Here is a 22187-nt window from a genome sequence, read left to right as displayed (position 1 = left end):
ATATATAGTACATAAGATTATTAAAATGAAAAATATTCAAAGATAAGGACAATACAGCATGCCCATTAGCCCAATAGCGAATAATAATAATTGTCTGATTCATATATATAAAACCAAGGTGTTGTCTTTGTGGTATAAGAAAAACATTTGAAAATAAATTTTTAGTTTCCAATATTTCTACCTAAATCTTGTCATTCTTTTTCGTTTCTTTACTGTAGTTTAGAAATAATGTCAATGTCAATATGAAAGACATGTTATCCCAATAAATAAGTAACCATAAATTAATACTTTTCTTTTTGTTTTGTGGTACCTTTTCCTTTTGATTGTCTCTTCTCTTTTGTAAATTTGAAGATTTAATTATTCGAAAGAGACAGAGCATAATAGCAACATAAAAAAATGGTGAAATACTTTAGCTTTTCGTAATGTGGACACCCATATGTTTTATTATGTACTTTGTCTTTCCCCTTTGATGATATGGAAAATCATTGCTTGAGCGATTAGCCATTTGTTACTTTCTACAATCATTGTTTTCTTTAATTTGCTGGGGCTTAAAAAAATATTGTACTTGAATAATTCTTCTAGTAAAAAATTCTTGTATATGTAGGATTTCTGAAAATAGCATGTAAAATTAGGATTGAGTGGTATGGAGGGGTAATAAGCTGTCTTTTTTATCATTAACAACGCCAACAAAATAGAGAAATATAACGGAATCAATTATATAAAATATACTTCCAAATTAAATAGACTGGATTACTATATATACAAACATATCAAATTATTGTATAGTCCTAACGCACCCTTATTAATCAATTACTATCATTCAAAAAAGCTACGGCTTTTGTGATAGATGGACTCAATTAATTAAGGCATGTCTCTGACTTTGCCTATGCTGCATGTATTTTGGACATTTTTATTAAAACCCTAAAAAAAAAGTTTTTATAGAAGTGTCCTCGTATTCAGTTTTTTTTTTTTAAAATGCCCCAACCGTCTGGCCTAGCCCGTCCACAGTCCTAGCAGACAGCCTGGGGTCCGGGCGGTCCTCTTTTTTTTTTAGAGATCTTAATATTTTGATTTAAATAATTTTGTGAAGTTTTAGTTTTCTTGTTTAGAGTCTATGCCAAAAAAATAAGACATTTGATTTATTTATGAAGTGATGTCATAACTCTTTATAACTTTGATTTGATTTGTCAGTTGGATATCACAAGTCTAAAGATAACACTAATTATGAACTGGTCTTGATTCTTAATAATTTATTTTATTCAAATATATACAAGGAAATATAGTTAGATTGCCTCAATGATGTCAAAATACAAAATTCATTTGATTTTCACTTGTAAACGCATCACTCATAAGGTAAAAAGATTTCAACGAATTTGATTCATCGTTTAAAAGCAATTCAATAAGTTATAGAATTGAGTTCACCAAGTGGCTTGGTGAACTTAAGAACACCCTAGTTCTACTCAGAAATATAAGTCTTTTTTGTATGTCACTTTATTACTACATCACTTGTTAAAACTGTGAGGGAGCAATGGTTCTTATTGTTTTTAATTTTTCTTTGTAATTTAAAAAATATTTCTTCATTCATATTGGGCACATATCCAATGCTAATATATCCATATCAAGCCCATGAGCCGATATACCTATATCCATAATGGGCACAAAGCTCAGACTTAAGCTCAGACTTATGGCTCCAACTCTGCTTGTTTTTCTTATAAAATCTTAAAGAAAAGCAAGGTCCTGCTCTTCCAATTCCAATTATTCAAAAATTTTCATTCACGTATCTCTATAAAAAAGCTTTTTCATGCACAAATCTCAACAAATTTGAATGATTGACATTGAAAAAGCATAACCCTGCTTTTCTATAAGAAAAGCAGCAGAGTCCGTTCCCAGACTTATACCCATATCCGGCCCATAAGCCTATATACACATATCCATATCGGGCACCAAGCCCAACATGAATCAGAATTGGCGGGTAATTACCTGAGCTGATATAGTGCATCAAGCTTAGCGACTTTAAGGTCGTTATCGGAGTTTATGTGCTCCGTAAATGGGGTTAGGATTTAAAATGTGCAAGTTTAGCGACTTTGAGGTCATTATCGGAGTTTATGTGCTCCATAAATTCAAGATTTTTTTTTTTGAAACCTTGACAGTGGCTGTCAAATATAATTTTCATTAATTAAGCATAAATTACATCAATCGTTCTATATCCAGAACGTCATCTATATCGAACTCCATCAACATTAACATTAACATTCAAACATTAACATCTAAGCCTCAACATCTAACAACTAAAATAACAAAATAAAATAAATCTTCTCCATTGGTAGTAGACATCGACGATCTTCAGCATCGACTGGCTAGTGACCAGAGGAAAGGGGACATCATATTTTTTTTTCTTTTTTCCACTTGGGAACATTTTCAAGATCTAAGGGCTTATTGATAATTTCCAGAGGACCAGGGTAGCAATTTTGGTACTTTGCAAGGTCAGATAGGTAAAATGGCTGCTTGAAGGCCCTGGTTTGGGGTTTTAAAAGTCACTAGGGGCCTCTCGACATATTTCCAGAGCCTACTATGAGAACTCAAATTTCAAGGGTTCTTGGCCCAAATACACGTTCAGATCTATCAATAACCGTGCAGGATCTCCATCAACCGGCACAGACTGCATCAATAATGGTGCGACGCTGATCCGCTGTCTTTCTTTTGGATTAATTAAACTCGTCTCGAATATATTTCTGACATCCCTCTACCTTGTCAGAGCATGAGACATTTTTATATTAAGGCCCTTCCATATCTGTCTAATTATATTTCTTACTAATTTCAACTTGAAACAATGCATTTTGTATCAAGATCATGATGCAATGATTCAGTGGCATTTTTCACATATAACCTCACTCCTTCATGCAATCAGGTCCTTGTAAGTTTAATATGTTCCATAGAGGCTGTCAAGCTCTCTTATATATCAAATTACACTTTTTTATATATGCCCATGTGATTCCTATCAACTATCAAGGGATGCTGTCAAGCATCAACCTTGACTGTTTTGACATGGGCATTTATGCAAAAGGGTCCCTGTTACTTGTATATATTATGTTTTTTTATTATGTGCCATGTGAAGTTCATAAGCAAATCAGATCATCAAAGGATGCTGTCAAGCATCAGACTTTGAGAGTCCTTTCCTCTTGTATCACCTCTAGGCAAGTTGTGTCTTGTTTAATAGAAATTTACTTTTATTTCATATGTTCATACACTGTTTTTTATTTCATATATATATATAGTCTTCAATTCTTCATAAATTAAGCAGATATGTATAGATACCCGTACCCGTGACAAATGCTAAAGCAAAATGAGAAGTACCAAATGAGGCACCATGCATATAGTACTTGTAATTAATGTCATTGTTAAGCAGCACCAGCTCCACAGCTGGTTATACATGATGTTTAAACAACGAAATGTAAAGATACATATATGTATACCAGCTATTTAGTATCAAAACCCGTTCTATAGGCCCTCCGGTGCTCATCGTCTAGAGCTATATATACCGAGGTCAAGTCTTGTGACGTGCATGCCCGGTGATTGGATCAACGGTGACTCTTTCTTCCCAATGAAGACTGAATAGGAAAGCTGGTGAGCATGATTTGCTCTCCGCAGTGTGGGTAGGGGTGTCAACGGGTACAAGGTCGGATGGAATCATTTTCATACACATACCCGTTATGTTAATGAAAATAATTTTACTATTTCCCGTACTCGATAAGCTAAATGAAAAGGAACCTTACCCGTACCCATATTGTTGAAAACTGTACGGATCGGGTAAACGAATAAAATGGTACTATTGAATATATATATATGGACCTTGAAAATAAGAATAGATATATGAGGAGGGATCCACTTACAACAACTTGAAAGTTACAACATCTTACAACATCGTTTTTTTTCATTTTCAAAGTCCAAATCGTCGATCCAAACCGTTAGATATTCAATCTATATTAAAACGTGGTTGCAGACCAAATTTTACATTTTTTGGAATTTTTTTGCTATTTATTAAGATGGGTACAAAATCGCTGTATTTATTAAAATTCTGCACCATTAAAAACAGCGATTTTGTACCCATCTTAATAAATAGCAAAAAAATTCCAAAAAATGTAAAATTTGGTCTGCAACCACGTTTTAATATAGATTGAATATCTAACGGTTTGGATCGACGATTTGGACTTTGAAAATGAAAAAAAAACGATGTTGTAAGATGTTGTAACTTTCAAGTTGTTGTAAGTGGATCCCTCCTCTAGATATATATGTTTGTAAATAACTTTTTTATTAATACAATTGTTAGCGGCATCAAGCCAACTAATCTTTCAAAAAACGAATAGATATAAATATGAGCCATGAATAAATCTATATCATATCATTGACCATCTCCATATAAATACATATCTACATATATATAATTCTATAATTTGTATTTGTAATTATTGCCCGTACGGCGATAGCATAACATGTAAGGAATAGTCTTCAACATGAACCTTACCTGTCATGTTAACGGAATAAAAACTTTACTCGTACCCGACAAGCTAAACGAAAAAAAAAACTTACATAAACCCGCGGATAAAGTAAACGGAAAAATAACCTTACCCGTAATGGTTTTATCGAATACGGCATGGGCATGGATGGGGTAAACCTCTTAAAGGGTGCCTTTGACACCACTACCCACAGCACCAGAACCAGCAGTACTACTGCAAATAACTTGGCAGAGGAGTTATTAGAATGCATTGCTTCTTTACTGGTATAGATGGTCTGAAGAGACTATATGGCATGATTTATAGTGGGATGATTTTTTATTTGTTAAATAAATTAATGATTTAGCAATAGGGGAATTGACCTGTCACAATCGTTGACGAGCAACTTGAAATATTATATATATAAAGTATCACCCATCTCGGTTCCTGGATGATGCATGCTATCTGTATTTATAACATGTGACAATTATGAAATAAATTATAAGCTTAAAAAATATAAAAAAATTTCTACAGATTTTTAATTTATTTTTTTCAAAATATAATTGTATTACTATATTTTTCTCCGAAAAATATATATAAACAAATACTTAATTAATATTTAAAATAATAACAAAATTGCTCCACCTAAATTTTTTTTGGCAACAATATATATATTATTTCTTTAATATGGCGGCTACGCCCTCGTTACAGTTGACGACGAGTCAAAGAGCCAGCGTGGAGACAAGTCAGCGGTCAAATATTTTTATGTTTAGATAAGACTAATTAACGTTAGGTCTAACACTTGTCGTTCAGTAATTTGTTGGAAGGATATAAGACTGCGATGTTTTCCCCTCTCTGAGATATTTTGATATTTTGAAATTACGTATTTTCAACTCTAACCTTCAAAAACTTACAAATTTATACATTTTATTGTTTTTTATATTAAAACTCATTATAAAATTTTAAAATATTCATTTTACCCTTTTAATAAAAGCCCATTAGACTCAAATTTGAATCCAAAGAGTTCCTCTACCGTCCGATCCGCTTGCATCGCATTAAGATTTGCGCATATCGCTTCAATATTCGTGTTGATCTAGCACACATAGATAATAAAGCAATTTCGATCTGCGCGCATTGCATTAAGATCTGTGCATGTCGCTTCAATATGCGTGTGTTCGCATCAAGATTTGTATCGATCTTGCGCTCACAGATCTAAAATCAATTTGGACGGTAGATGCACCGTTCGGATTCAAATTTGAGTCTGATGGGCTTTATATGCATTTAATAAAGGGTAAAATGGGTATTATATAAATGTAGAATGAGTTTCAATATAAAAGAAAATAAAATTTGTAAATTTGTGAGTATTTGAAGTTTAGAGAGAAAATTATATAATTTTAAATTTTAGAGAGAGGAATACGTAATTTTAAAGTTTTTGAGAGGTATACGTGAAATTCAACCTTAAAAAAAGTTGAACTATTGACTAGAGAACAAATGATTTAAAATAAAATCAATTAATTAATTGGACTGTCGACGACATGTCGTAACTTTGTTAATGTCTGCATACTTAATTATGAATAAATATATCGATAAAAGATTTATTTCAAACTTGACTTTAACTAGTCAATATATATTTCAAGCCGAAATATTTTAATACCATCTCTAAGAAAAAAAGTTTGAATTTTTTTTTGAAAAAAAAAATATATATTTTTATCATGCCCGTAGTTTTAAACTGTGGTACCAGTAACGCAGTTTAAAACTATGAATTCAGCAATACATTTAATATGACACGGTGGTTAACTTGAAAAAAAAGGCTAATATTAAGCAATTACTACTACTGCACCTCAACCTTATATTTGTGGAAGAAATATTGAAATAAAATGATTAACAATTGCTCATTTTGTATAATAATAGGCATCCTAAGTTTTTTTTTGTTTAAAAATCCGTAGGTATTTTCATTAATAAGGACAAACCAGTTACATAGTTTCATACCAGTACATACAATATCTATACTAGTACATAAAATATTTCAACTGAACTCTTTTACAAAAGTAGACAAAAAAAAACAGAAAATAAAAGTAGAACCAGAGGTTTTTGCGCTCAGGTAGGTAGATAAATATTGAGCCTGCAAGATTTTCTGCGCTCGTGCTCAAATTGGTAGATAAACATAGGCATCATAAGTTTTGTTTATGATACATTAAAAGAAAGAGAGGTACATTCAAGGCGAAAGGAAACCTTTTCCTGGGCCAGATAAAATTGATATTGGTTGGGCCAAATCGGGCTTTATCAGGCTTTACTGCAAATTTGCAAGAATTTTACAACAACAACATATCACAGTTGATAGCTCCGAAACAAAACTCCTTGGGCGCTTGGTTAGTCCCATATTAGCAGCGCAAATATCGAGTAGATTAATTGATAATTTGATATGATGACATTTTTTGCATCAACTTAAACACCTACATGTACTCTATAAATTTGGAAGTAGCAAGAACTAACAATTGTGGTAATTAAACTAGACTACTTTTTGTTTGTAAAAACATTTTTTTTTAAATCCTTACTTGAAAGCAGAGAAGAGGAACAAAATGTTAAGCAGAGCAGAGAAGATTGTCTTTTCAATAACTTCAAATGATAATCAAGTCTTTTTTTTTTAATATATATATAAAGATTCATGTTAACCCAACATTTATATATTTTTACATATATTTTATGAACATACATTTCTTGGTAAAGAGGCGAGACCATATCACCATATGTGTAGGGTTATGAATCCATGTCATTTAGGAGTGCAAATGGATTTTATACATATCAGATAGTGGTAAAATCAAATCCGTATCTACTTTTATTTTCAAGATACATATACGGATAGAATATTTGATGCATATATATACAGATCAGATATTAAACATATGTGTAATATCCGTATATATATACATAATTTTTTTATAATATATATTAAACTATATGATATATATATACACACTATTCGGATACGGATAATTAAAATTTAAAACCATATATATCCATATCCGTATATATTCAAATAGCCGTATCTAATTCTCGGATATGGATCTAGATACGATCGGATAATATCCAATCGGTCTGCACCCCTACCTTAGATGCTTATAGAATCTCATAATTGAGCACGAATCTCAAAGCAAAGTTAGTTGTCCATTTTGTATGAGATTAATTGTATCCAGCACAACACAGAGTCTCTTAATTTTTTTTTTTTTTTAAAGCCCATAGGCATCTCATCTTCATTTACCAGAATCCAGGTACATCAGATTCATTTCTACATAATACATTGTACAATTAAAGCTCTATCCTTGTGACTAGCTATATTGGTAAAATGAAGAAAGAACACTGCCTTCCCAACTAAAAGAGAAGATAAGTGTGCCCAACACTGAGTCTCTTAATTAATGCTCAATTATAATTTGGAAAAGAAATGCATTTCCATTGTTTTGAACGGTGCTTGAGATGTATATTCAATTGTAGGTTATAATACAAAATGACTACACTTTGATGCTTAATTGCTAAGGAACACATGACATTATGTCTTTTTGATTATTTGATACTTTATTAATTAAGACTATAGTTTCAAACTTTTCAAGTCCAGCTATGATATAAACTACAAGCATTAACACATGACACTTTCTTTTCTTTTATTATACTTTTAGATTCTGTGTGTGTGTGTGTGTTATTGAAACTTTAAATCCAGCTATATATATATGATATAGCATATTCTGTTAGCATTTAGTAGGCTTCAGTTGATTGATACTTGTAAAGAATTTGTTGCTCATGAAGTTATAAACATATATGACTGACTTAGTTTCTTTATGATTAAAAAACTTGTAACTTTTGTGCAAAATTTCTGCTAATTTCAATTAATAAAATGTTATAGTTGGTCACTCTGTGAAGTGAAGCATATATTTGTTTAATTAAAATAATAAATATGTCTTGTTCATAAATATTATTTTTTATCAAATTCTACCAGAATATAACCACAATTATCATTGCCATTGGGAAATCAGACAAAACCCCTTTCCAATAGAATAAATAAAATTTTGGAAAATACACTTGTAAGTTCAATACTTGATATCCAACAATACTAAACACATGCAACTCAAACTGCAGTAACTCAAAACCCGTGTGTGTATATATATATCTTTCTTACTATAAATAAATCTCCAACCCCTCTATCCATTACATGCACCTCCTTAATAATCTCTTTACACATTCAGTCACTATGCAACCTTTTCTAGTTAGTTTGCTCCTATTCCTCTCCATTGCACAATGCATTGGCATTTCTCTAGCCTCCTCATCACAATACACACTGTGAAGGCACACTATACCCTGAGCTATTTCTACACTCTCAACAATCCCTAACCTATCCACGAAATAATTACCCGAAGTGATATGTTCGGTCATCAATAAAACGGCCGACGAGGTATGAGCATCGATTACTAATTGCTCCGTACCTCCATTACCGCATTCTCGATCTGGTAGAACTAATGGCCATCAATGACTGTCTCGAGTTGCTTGATGAGTCACTAGATGAACTGTTACTTGCCGTATTAGACCTCGAGTCGAAGCCAAATTCACATGTCGATGATGTGCTCACTGTGCTGTCAGCTGGCATGACAAATCAATATACATGCCTCAATGGCTTCCATAAAATCAAAAGCTGGTGAACATGATTTGATCTCTGCAACGTGGGTAGGGGTGTCAACGGGTACAAAACGAGTTGGATGGAATCATTTTCATACACATACCCATTATGTTAATGAAAAGAATTTTACTATTTCCCGTACCCAATAAGCTAAACGAAAAGGAACCTTACCCGTACCCATATTGTTGAAAACTGTACGGATCGGGTAATTAACAAATAAAATGGTGCTATTGAATATATATATGGACCTTCAAAATAAGAATAGACATATATGTTTGTAAATAACTTTTTTATTAATACAATTGCTAGCTAGCGGCATCAAGCAGACTAATCTTTCAAAAAACAAATAGATATAAATATGAGCCATGAATAAAACTATATCATATCATTGACCATCTCCATATAAATATATATCTACATATGATTCTCTAATTTTTATTTGTACTTATTGCCCGTACTGCGGTAGCATAACAGGTAAGGAATAGTCTTCAACCTGAACCTTACTCGTCATGTTAACGGAATAAAAACTTTACCCGTACCCGACAAGTGAAACAAAAAAAAAAAAACCTTAAATATACCCGCGGATAAACTAAACGGAAAAATAACCTTACCCATAACAATTTTATCGAACAACGCACTGATCGGGTAAATGAGTTAAAAGGTATGCCATTGACACCACCCACAGCACCAGAACCAACAGTGCTACTGCAAATAACTTGTCAGAGTTGTTATTAGAATGCATTGCTTCTCTACTGGTATAGATGGTCTGAAGAGACTATATGGCATGATTTATATATAGTGGGATGATTTTTTATTTGTTAAATAAATTAATGATTTAGCAATTGGGGAATTGACCTGTCACAATCGTTGACGGGCAACTTGAAATATTATATATATAAAGTATCACCCATCTCGGTTCCTGGATGACGCATGCTATCTGTATTTATAACATGTGACAATTATGAAATAAATTATAAAAGTACACATTATAAGCTTAAAAATAATAACAAAATTGCTCCACCTAAATTTTTTTGGCAACAATATATTATTTCTTTAATATGGCGGCTACGCCCACGTTACAGTTGACGACGGGTCAAAGAACCAGCGTGGAGACAAGTCAGCGGTCAAATATTTTTATGTTTAGATAAAACTAACGTTAGGTCTAACAGTTGTCGTCTATTAATTTGTTGGAAGGTTAAGACTGCGATGTTTAATATTAAAAAGTTTGAGATTCTTCGTGTCTCTCTCATTAGGTTGCAATAATACCTCATATTTTTCATATCATCATATTCATATTATGTATCTTAGTTTTTTAAAATTCAAATTTTTGATTTGAATTGTTCAACATGATATCCATATTAAAATATTCGTGGAGATGAAATTTCATGTTTTTTTAATTTTTTTTTTACTATTTTTTAAGATAGGTATAAAATCACTGTATCTGGACCGTTTAAAATCAATAATTTTTTGCCTATCCAAAAAAAATAGTAAAAAAATTCCAAACTTATAAACTTTTATCCCAAGCATATTTTAGTGTGTATATCATATTGAGCAGTTCGAATCAATATGTTGAACTTTGAAAATGAAGATATAAAATATGAGGCATGATGAGATATGAAAGGTGTGAGGTATTGGAAGTATTCATTCTCTCTCTCTATATATCTCTCTCTATATATACACGCACACACACACACACACATAGTGGCGGATGGAAGTTCAAGAAATGGGGGTCAACTGACCCCATTTATTTTCAAAAATTTTGTACTTCGACATGATTTTCTATATAATTTATAGTAAAATACTACAGATATGATAAAAATGATCTCCATTCGTAGCATGAAAAATTTATATGATTGGCCCTCATTCATGTTTGATCCTCATAGTTTATAAGTCTGGCTCCGCCCATATGTATGTATATGTGTGTGTGTGTGTATCTATATATAGAGTGACTAATGTGCATTAGTATACATATGGCCCGATATACATATGGTCCAAATTTGAAATTTCAAAATCCAAAACGTCAATCCGAATCGTTCATCTTGTTCTCCATATTAATATGTGCTTGGAGACCAAATTTTACATTTTTCTGATTTTTTTTTACTATTTATTAAGCCACTTTGAAAATTGTTGATCCAACGGTGGCTGCTGATTTTACTGTTTTGTTAAGCCACCGTTGGATCAACAATTTTCAAAGTGGCTTAATAAATACTAAAACTTATAGGATTGACTTCAAACGATTGATGAATCCAAATAGTTGAAATCATTCTATTTTACGAGTGATGCATTTACATGTGAAAATTCTAAAGTTTCGAATTAATTTAATATAAAGTCAAGTCGTCAAAATTATAAGGTTTATAAATTAAATTTAATATATTTATTTTTTAGATGCACTACTTAACTCTATACAAAATTAATTTAATTTTTTATAATTTTCGCATAAAGACGAATCACTCATAAAGTAGAAGAACTAGAACGGTTTAAATTCATCATTTAAAGTCAATATGATAGATTTTAAAGTTAAGTTCATGATGGAGCTTGATAAACTTAAGAAAACCCTAGTTCTACTCTCTCTCTATATATATAGGCTGCGATGTCCTTTTATTGAATTTTATGGCACATCTCAAGTCCAATTCACTGCATGCGTTTGATTGAATTTTGAGGACTTTTAATTAATTTTTGTATATTGTCAAGAACTTTCAATATCATATAGTTGAAATTTTTGTACAATTGAAAACTATAAAGGTATCGTTCTAATTAAATATATTCATATTTCGTTAAATATATTTTTTTTTATTAAATTCAGCTTTTACCATAGTACATTTTTTTTGTCCAAAAGGTGAATTTTTCATTCCGTCCTTACCTGAGTGCAGATATGATCCATGCTATGTTCTCTAGAAGGTATGTTTTGATGAAATAAAGGAATAGAGCAAGAATAGAGCTAATTTTAAGTTTTGAAAATAGTAGCTAATTATCCGAATTTTGATTGGATTAGTAGAATAGTGAGCTACACATAAGATAAATAAAGAATAGTGATTTAGTCCTATTCATGCTCTATCCAAATATCAAATGGCTCAAAAGATTAATAGTGCTATTCTTGCTCCATCCAAATGTATATGCGTATTTTTCCATTTAAAATTTGAAATTACGTATTTCCCCCTCTAAACTTCAAAAACTTACAAATTTAATCATTTTATTATTTTTTATATTAGAAGTTATTCTAAAATTTTAAAATATCCATTTTATCCTTTTAATTAAAGCATATAAAAAAGCCCATCATACTCAAATTTGAATCTGAAGGGTTCTTCTACCGTCCGATCCGCTTGCATCACATTAAGATCTGTGCACATTGCTTCAATATTCGTGTTGATCTAGCACACACAGATAATAAAGTAATTCTGATCCGCGAGCATTGCATTAAGATCTGTGCATGTCGCTTCAATATGCATGTGTTCGCATCAAGATTTGTATCAATCTTGTACACAGATCTAAAAGCAGTTCAGATTCAAATTTGAGTCTTATGGGCTTTATATGCATTTAATAAAGGGTAAAATGGATATTTTATAAATTTAGAATGAGTTTTAATATAAAAGACAATAAAATAGGTAAATTTGTGAGTATTTGAAGTTTAGAAGAAAAAATATGTAATTTTAAATTTTAGAAAGGAAAATACGTAATTTTGAATTTTTCGTGAGGTATGCATAAAATTCCTCTTTAAAAAAAGTTGAACTATTTATCAAGCATTTAAAAAAAAAAAAATTGAACTATTGACTAAAGAACAAAAGTTTTAAAATAAAATCAATTAATTAAGTTGGACTGTCGACGACATGTCGTCACTTTGTTAACCTCTGCATACTTAATTATGAATTAATATATCCATAAAAGATTTCTTTCAAACTTGACTTTAACTAGTCAATGTCTCTTCTTACAACTAGTCAATATATATTTAAGCCGAAATATTTTAATACCATCTCTAAAAAAAAGTTTGAATTTTTTTTTTTTTAAAAAATAAATATATTTTTATCATGCCCGTGGTTTTAAGCTACGGTACCATCAGGTTAGTACCGCAGTTTAAAACTACAGATATGGCACGGTGATTAACTTGAAAAAAGGCCAATATTAAGCAATTACTACTGCAGATGAACTTTATATTAGTAGAAGAAATATTGAAATAAAAAGGTTAACAATTGTTCATTTTTGTAAAATAAAATACATCATAAGTTTTGTTCATGATACATTAAATTAAAGAAAGATATTTACATATAAATTAAAGGAGACCTTTTACTGGGCCAGATAAAATGGACATTTTTGGGCCAAATTGGGCTTTATCAGGCTTGCCTGAAAAGTTGCAAAAATTTACAAACAACAACATATATAAGTTATGAGCACCGGAACAAAACTACTTTAGGCGCTTGCTTATTTTTTTTTTTTTGGTCCAAAGCCCGTAGGCACAACCATTTACCAGTACATGGATTAAAGTTACATGATACATTTTGAAATAACAAAACATCTACTGATAATTGGAGAATAAGGTGGGGTCTTCAATGCAGAGAGGATATGTGTATCTAGTATATGAAACTTGGTAGATTCTAGCTAGCCTGGTTCGCCAATAGGTTGGCTCTGTGATTCTCCTCTCTGGGTATGTGAACACAGCCGAATTTGGGATTAGATGCCAGTATCAACGCAGTTTCCATCAGAGTTGTATATGTTCTCCAATCAGCAGGTTGGACCTTTTGTATCCGCTTCCCTGGTATGAATGTGTTTGCTAGAAGCAATGAATCCGTCTTGAAAACACAGCATGTAATTCCCAACTGCACTGCCGCCTTGATTAATTGCACTTAAGAGAGCAAAGGCCTCCATCTGAAAAGGAGAAAAAGCATCAGTTTTGCATATAGTCTCATACCTGATAAGCTCCTCATCTAGATATATAAGATACGCTGCCCCTCCTTTGTCAGGTTGATTGAAAGAACCATCCAAGTAGCAGACATGACAGTGTTGTTGTGTATCAGCTAGTGCTCCTTGTAGGGTCGATGGAACAGTAATCGGTACCATATTGCAGGGAAGTTTAGTCAGTTTGATTGCTTGATCAAGAAACACAGCAGCCATCAGAGTGTTATCGGGTTTGACCCGTTTAGAATCAAATAGATGGGAACATCTTGATTTCCAAACTTGCCAAGCTATAGATAGGAAGAGGGCAATTTTTGATTGATCGAAGACTGACCAAAGGTTAGTAAGTATCTCCTTGATCGGCAATCCTTCAAATGTATCGGTTCGCAACCCGAGTGAAGATTGGAACCAAGTGGCTCTAGCATGTGGGAAATGGAAGAGTATATGTTCAGCATCTTCTTGGTCAATACCACATATTCCGCATTCAGGCGCAATCTTTGAGATCCATTTTGCCAGATTCGAAGCTGATGGTAGTGGCCCCTGGATTGCTTTCCAAATAAAAAATTTTATTTTGGGAATTGTGCCTTGAATATTCCAAATTGCAGTCCATAGCTTCTTTTTACACTCTGATTGTGAGATATCCGTTCGAGGTCTAAACTCAAACAGCATTTGGTAAGCGCGTTTAACAGTGAACTCCCTGTTGTTAGCCCATGTAAACATCAGTTTATCTTGTATCCCTTGTTTAAGAGAGGTTATAATGTTCATTTGCAATATCCAAGGCCATCTGAGCACCTCCCAAGAGTATTAGTTTATCCCAATCCCATGCAAGGTTCTGTTGATTAAAAAGATGAGATACCTTGAGCGACTGCTGTTGCCGAGATGGTTTGGGCAAGCTACACCATTGCCAGAACCATGGTTGTGAATAAACCTGACATGTCTGCCCATCCCCAATACACCACCTCAAATTGGCTGCCAGAAGGTCAATGGTTTGGCGCTTGCTTAGTTAGTTCTAGAGAATTATTGACATTTTCTGCAACAAATTAAGCACCTACATAAAATGAAAATGAATTTGGAGCTCAATTATCAATAGTTTGTACTCTAAATTAATTGAATTCTCTCAGAGACAATTTTGGAAGTAGCAACAACTGACAATTGTGGTATTTAAGCTGGACTACTTTTTATTTGTAAAAACATTTTTTTTCGAAACATTAAGTAAATCCTTACTTGAAAGCAGAGAAGAGAAGAAACAAAATGTTAAGCACAGCAGAGAAGATTGCCTTTTCAAGAACTTCTAATGATCATCAAGTATTATATATATATATATATATATATAAAGACTCATGTTAACCCAACATTATATATATATTTTTACATATATTTTATGAACATGCATTTCTTCGTAAAGAGGCGAGACCATATCACCATATGTGTAGAGTTCTGAATCCATGTCATTTACAAGTGCAAATGGATTTGATACATATCGAGAGTGGTAAAATCAAATCCGTATCTGCTTTTATTTTCCAGATACAGATGAATATTTGATGCATATAGATATAGATCAGATATTAAACGAATACGTAATATTCGTTGATATATATATATAGAGTGTGATTAATATGCTTTTGGTAGCACTTCGGCCGAAGTGCTACCGGTCCAAATTTCAAATTTCAAAATTTAAAAAGTTGATCTGAACTAGAGATGGATCTTAGCTACCATTGTTAGCAAACAGTAAAATCAGAACCAAACTGTTGGATCAACGATTTTCAAAGTGTCTTAAAAAATAGTAAAAAAATTCCAAAAAAATGTAAAATTTGGTCTTCAAGCACATTTTAATATGGAGATGACATCTAATGATTTGGATCAATTATTTGAACTTTAAAAATCGGAAAATGACTTGGTTGTATGGGAGGCGTGGTGCAATCGATTGTATATTACCCTATCTCTCTCTCTCTATATATATATATATACATAAAAAATTATATAATATATATCTACTATTTAGATATGGATAATTGAAATTTAAAATCATATCTCTATCCGTATCTAATTCTAGTATATGGATCCGGATACGGTCGGATAATATCTGATCAGTTTGTGGCGCCCCTACCTTAGATGCTTATAGAATATCATAATTTAGCACAAATCTCAAAGCAAAGTTAGTTGTCCAATTTGTAAGGCATTAATTGTATCCAGCACAACACTGAGTCTCTTAATTAATGCTGGTCAATTATTTGGAAAAGAAATACATTTCCATTGTTTTGAACGGTGCAATTGAGATGTACATATTCGATTGTAGACTTGTAATACAAAATGACTACAATTTGATGCTTAATTGCTAAGGAACACATGACAGTATTTCTTTTTAATTATTTGATACTTTATTTAGACTATGTTTTCAAACTTTTCAAGTCCAACTATGATATAAACTACAAGCATTAACATGTACATGACACTTTCTTTTATTTTATCATACTTTTAGACTATATATATATATATGTTATTGAAACTTCAAATCCAGCTATATATGATATGGCATATTCTGTTAGCACTCAGCAGGCTTCAATTGGTAAACTTGCTATGCTGTTGATTGATAGCTGTAAAGAATTTGTTGCACAAGAAGCATGGTTCCGAAAATCGGCCGATTCCGAGTCGACACGGCCGAGTCAACTCGGAATCGGCGGTGTCCGGGCCGAGTTTTACCCGATTCTCGCGCCAGTGCGAGTTTTTCCGGCAAAACTCGGATGAACAGTGCCGAGTCAGCCGAGTTTTACCCGATTTTTGCCCGATTCTCACTAACCTGTGCGAGTTTTGTCCGATTATCGTAGGCTGAGTTGTGCTGAGGATTAGAGAAGAGAAGAGATCGGCTGGCTGTGACGCGCAGGGCTCAGTGCTGACTGCTGAGGAGAAGAGAAGAGAGAGTCGCGCAGGGAAGAGAGAGTCGCCATGGGCGAATTTGTTTTTGAGTCGGAATTTATTTTTGGGAAGAGAGAGTCGCAGGGGGAGCTGAGTCGAAGGGAAGACAATGGGAGAGATGAAATGTCGAAAGGGAAGAGAAAACGAAAATTTACAGATGGCCCCTCTACATTTTACATTTTTATTCTTTTTTTGTTTTACCCCAAATTAAAGATGAATTGATTCTGTTGATTGGTTCTGTTGATTAGACTAAAGTTAAAGTTAAAGATTACTTTTTATAAATTGATTAGACATAGTTTTTTTATCATAGTTATGTGAGTGTAAATTGATTACATTATATAATTAGTAAATTATGTGAGTGTAATATTGTCTTAATTAACATAGTTTTTTTACAAATTATTTTTATCAATTTTTTCCTATTTTTTGGCTACAAAACAAGGGTTCTGCCAAAAAAACCCGAGTTACTGATCCGATTCTAACTCGGCGGTCAAAAATTCGATTCCGATTCCGATTCTGAGTTTCAGAACCCTGACAAGAAGTTATAAACAGGAAAAACTTGTAAATTTTATGGATATTTGTTTAATTAAAATAATAAATATGTCTTGTTCAAAAATATTATTTGCTTATCATGATTCAGCCCGTTATTAAATTTTTGGCTCCGTCCTGATTATATATAAATTGCTATGATATTTTCAGTTATATGGTTTTGATAAATGAACAATATATATATATAGGTGGTTTACTAAAAAGCAGAGAGAGAGAGAGTTGCACTTGACAGCGGCTGTCAAGTTTTTTTTAAAAAAAAGAGAGAGAGAGAGAGAGTGCTTTAAATTTAATACATCATAGAATAAAATGATTAGAGAGAGACTGAAGCATGTGCCAAATTAGGGAATTTTAAAGGATCACAGATTAGTGAGAGATTAAAGGTACCTTTTGGCTTAATGATTTTCAAACTAATGGAATTCAAATTATAACTATTCAGAAAGTTTAAAGGAATTCAAGTTAATTAAATATTAAACTTTCAGTTCAGTCCTCAAGTTTGTAAAATATTACAAAGGGGGATTTTAAACAAATTTATTGAATTGAAAATTTTCAGTTTTCAAATTAAAGTTTCAACAGATACTTTGAGAGAACAGAATAGAAAACTAATGTGTATTAAAAATTTAACATATTCCTAATTACCTTTGACTTTGGTCAAAACGGTAGCTAAGATCCATCTCTAGCTAACAATGGTACGGGTATAAATAAATCCCCAACCCCTCTATCCATTACACCTCCTTATGATGATCTCTTAAGTCTTAATACATTCATTCACTATGCAACCTTTTCTAATTAGTTTGCTCCTATTCCTCTCCATTGCACAATGCATTGGCATTTCTCTAGCCTCCTCATCACAATACACACACTGTGAAGGCACACTATACCCTGAGCTATGTGCTTCTACACTCTCCACAATCCCTAACCTCTCAAAGAAATCATTACCCGAAGTGATATGCTCGGTCATTAATAAGATGGCCAATGAGGTACGAGCATCATCCACTAATTGCTCAGCATACCTCCATTACCGCACTCTCGATCCAGTAGAACTAATGGCCATCAATGACTGTCTCGAGTTGCTCGATGAGTCGTTAGATGAACTGTTACTTGCCGTATCAGACCTTGAGTTGAAGCCAAATTCACATGTCGATGATGTGCTCACTGTGCTGTCAGCTGCCATGACAAATCAATATACGTACCTCGACGGCTTCCATAACATTAAGGGTATTAAAGGGATGTACATTATCTATATTATAGAGCTATCGATCCTTAAATAACATGTAACTGATTGATCGAACTCGACAAATAACAGGTGAAAACATTCGGAAATACATCCAAGGCCGGCTTCACCACGTATCTCACCTAGTGAGCAACTATCTGGCCATGTTTAAAAAGATTCCTCCCAAACAAAATGGAAGGGAAATGAGAGAGAAAAAAGAGCCATTTGAGGGGTATGGCACGATGCACCGACAGTTTCCTCGGTGGGTACGGCCATCTGATAGACGATTGCTCCAAATACCATCCACCAATTCAGCATCAATTGTACCCGATTTAACCATGGCCAAGGATGGCAGCGGGAACTTACAACGGTTAGTGCAGAGGTTGCAGCGGTGCCAAACAAGAGCAAGAAGAGATTCGTGATTTACATAAAAGCAGGGACGTATTTGGAAAATGTCGACGTGGAGAAGCATAAGGTGAACTTGATGTTCGTTGGTGACGGCATTGGCAAGACGGTGATCAAGGCCAGTCGAAATGTGGTCGATGGATGGACCACCTTCAGGTCTGCCACCTTAGGTCAGTGCCTTTCTTTTTCTTATATTATAAATATTAAATTTGTTCATTATCAACTAGCTATGTATATATGTCATGGTAATAGATCAGCAACTAATTTAAATATATTATGAACATCTTAAGAATTTTATAACGCAAGCAAGCATCAATTGATTGAAATAGAGTACATATATATAGATTGGTATATTAATTTAAGTAAACAGAATGTTATACTAATTAACAACATTAATTGTTATCACAAATGATAATTTTGATTATATTAATTTAGACCAACTTCAATACTACATCTGTTTTTCTTTGATAACATTTTTAGAATTTGAGGAAATTAACAATTTACAATACTTTGAAATTATATTGGGATGACAAAAAAAAAAATATTGTTTTCACCATTGCCATCTACCCTAGTTTGTTAATTAATTAGCATCTATCACCACTATTGGGATCTCTTCTTGTAAAACTGAAGAAAAATACAATCATTATCGTGCATGAAAAATTTACTTCGTTGAAATTTGTTCATGGAAAAATTTGAATAGTTACAATCGGAATAATAGATTCCTATTATTCTTCAAGAAAAACAACAGATCTATTTCCCTTCTGTCAGGAAATAAATATGTTGTTATTCCTTAATTATTATATGTAACTTTTTAAGTGTCATTTGATATGATTTTACAGTGCATTCTGAAAAGTGGAATTGCCTTTTTATTCCACCGATCGACAAGATATATATATTTCTTAAAAGAAAAAAGTTTTCACATGCATAATAATAAACAAACTTGTCTACTCTATAATTAATCCCCTTATTTTATTTTTTTAGACATCATTGCACATAAAGTTGTATTCATTAGTATTCCTCGTATATTCATACTAAGAAAAGGGAAATTATTATTGTGCTTAAGAAATTTTGTTGCTCTCCAATTAGTAAATTAGTATCACATGGTGCCAATCAATTTTATGTTAATTTCTGTAATGTTAAATAGCAATTAAGTTACTTGGCTGACAAATTACACAAACTATTTTGAGGACAATTTGCAGAGAATATTACATGGAATTAATCTAATATTTTCTTTCAGAGACTCACGTGGTAGGAACAGATATCTGTCTAGTTCAAGTGTGCATCACGCTTTAATTTTTTTTTAAATGTACTTGAAAACAACAAAACAAATGACAAAACAAATTGCAAGGTGTTGTTTTGTTTGATCATCAACTCCAAAATAATATTGTTTCCATATATAAATTTCAATTCATAAATTGTACACCTATTTCATCTCTTTACCCACGTTGTTATCAGTTCCGTTACGCGTGTTAGTCATGATATAACATGATGTGCTGCGTAATAAAATTGTCTTTTCATTTTAGTTACATTATATCTTGTCAATCAAATTGATCCGGTCACGCCATATATCACACGAGATACATCATATTATCAATTTTGAAACATTATATATTTATTATATATAATCTACTTTTTAACAGTTTTATTGCTTAGTATCATTCATTGTTAGTTTATATATATGAATTGTTGTGTGTAGTCACGATGTGATCACACGTGATGTGATAATTCGTGTGACGTAATTATTATTCATCATTTTAATTAAGTCACGTGAAAATAGATTGTTAACCTTTATATTGTCCCCCAATCTGTATTAAAGTTGTATTTGTTGACCTATGTATTGTCCCCAGGTTCAGAGCAGAATAAATAATGTCATGGCACTGAGGTATTGTACTTATATGCTATTCCCTTCATTCCTGTTGCAGACAGAACAGTCACATGAGCAAGCAGAAGCTTTTTATTTGTCCAAATAAAAATTCTGATAGAACTTGAAAAATTAACCAATTTTGTACTGCTCAATTGTAACAGCTGTAGTTGGCAACGAATTCATCGCAAGAGATTTAACGGTTGAGAACTCAGCCGGTCCGACCAAGCACCAAGCCGTAGCCCTACGAGTCGGTTCCGACCTCTCGGTCTTCTACCGCTGCAGCTTTGTCGGGTACCAAGACACTCTTTATGCTCACTCTCTCCGACAATTTTACCGAGAATGTGACATTTACAGAACAATCGATTTTATCTTTGGCAACGCAGCAGTCGTGTTCCAAAACTGTAATCTATATGCACGAAAACCAAACCCAAACCAACACAACATCTACATTGCTCAGGGTAGAGAGGACCCGAACCAAAACACCGGCATTTCAATCCAAAAGTGCAAAGTAACCGCTGCCTCCGACCTAGCATCAAGTGTATCAAGCGTAAAGACGTACCTAGGTAGGCCATGGAAGGAATATTCTCGTACCGTGTTCATGGAGTCGTATCTTGATAGCCTGATCAACCCTTCGGGTTGGTTGCCATGGAACGGAACATTCGCACTCAGCACCTTATATTATGGGGAGTACTTGAACACGGGTCCTGGATCAAGCACCGCAAACCGGGTCACGTGGCCAGGTTATCGGTTGATTACCAGTGCAAAGGAGGCAGATCAGTTCACTGTGTCTTCTTTTATTCAAGGGGACCAGTGGATCAGTATGACAAATGTTCCGTTTATGGATTGAATTGAGTAATGGCATAATTGTAATTTTATTTATAATGCTTCTTTTTGAGAAATTTTTTTATATTCATGATCGTGTAAACATAGGGATTAATAATTCGGTTATGGCTCATACGACAATACACTATCTAGATAGCTACAAACTTCATATACATTTATCAGAATACACATCCATGCACAAAATTAAACAGGGGTTTTATATACTAACATTTTTTTATGGATCAAGTGACATGAAAAGATCGTTGCATTAAATCTCTCACTCAAAAGTAGTAGGCCAAAAGAATCTTATCATAGCAGTAAAGAAGAACTTAAAATCTGATTTCATCAAAAAAACACTGATTTTTAAAAATTATAAAAAAAATATAAAAT

General features: G+C 32.8%; 1 protein-coding gene and 1 pseudogene across 4 annotated transcripts; one reads left to right on the top strand and one right to left on the bottom strand.

The window, feature by feature from the left end:
• Positions 1–13540: 13540 nt before the first annotated feature.
• On the bottom strand, positions 13541–17050 carry LOC144546535 (uncharacterized). Of its 3 annotated transcripts, none has more exons than XR_013508822.1 (3): positions 16835–17050; positions 14894–15085; positions 13541–14010 (listed from the first exon to the last, which is right to left on the bottom strand). XR_013508822.1 is itself a non-coding variant. In XM_078295081.1 (3 exons), the coding sequence occupies exons 2-3, from the start codon at positions 14980–14982 to the stop codon at positions 13867–13869; spliced, it is 957 nt and encodes a 318-aa protein (XP_078151207.1). In that variant the 5' UTR covers positions 14983–15085; positions 16835–17050; the 3' UTR covers positions 13541–13866. The 3 variants fall into 3 exon arrangements, 2 of the variants coding, with proteins under 2 accessions (XP_078151207.1, XP_078151208.1); XM_078295081.1 differs by having other exon boundaries at positions 13541–14734; XM_078295082.1 differs by lacking the exon at positions 16835–17050 and having other exon boundaries at positions 13541–14734; positions 14894–15766.
• Positions 17051–18247: 1197 nt separating this feature from the next.
• Positions 18248–21932, top strand: LOC144546533 (pectinesterase-like; annotated as a pseudogene). Its single transcript, XR_013508821.1, has 3 exons — positions 18248–18711; positions 18800–19281; positions 21137–21932. The product of XR_013508821.1 is annotated as a pectinesterase-like (transcript).
• The last annotated feature ends 255 nt before the right edge of the window (positions 21933–22187 follow it).

Source organism: Carex rostrata, chromosome 29 (genome assembly GCF_964058835.1).
Source record: "Carex rostrata chromosome 29, lpCarRost1.2, whole genome shotgun sequence".
Lineage (NCBI taxonomy): Eukaryota > Viridiplantae > Streptophyta > Magnoliopsida > Poales > Cyperaceae > Carex > Carex rostrata.
This window is presented reverse-complemented; position numbering and strand designations above follow the sequence as displayed.

Bases quoted from the DNA above. Each gene is read 5' to 3' on its own strand.
- LOC144546535 (XM_078295081.1), bottom strand. From the start codon at position 14,982: ATGGGCAGACATGTCAGGTTTATTCACAACCATGGTTCTGGCAATGGT. The intron at 14,735-14,893 runs GTATCTCATCTT...GGCTAACAACAG, and splicing joins GGCAACAGCAGTCGCTCAAG to GGAGTTCACTGTTAAACGCG.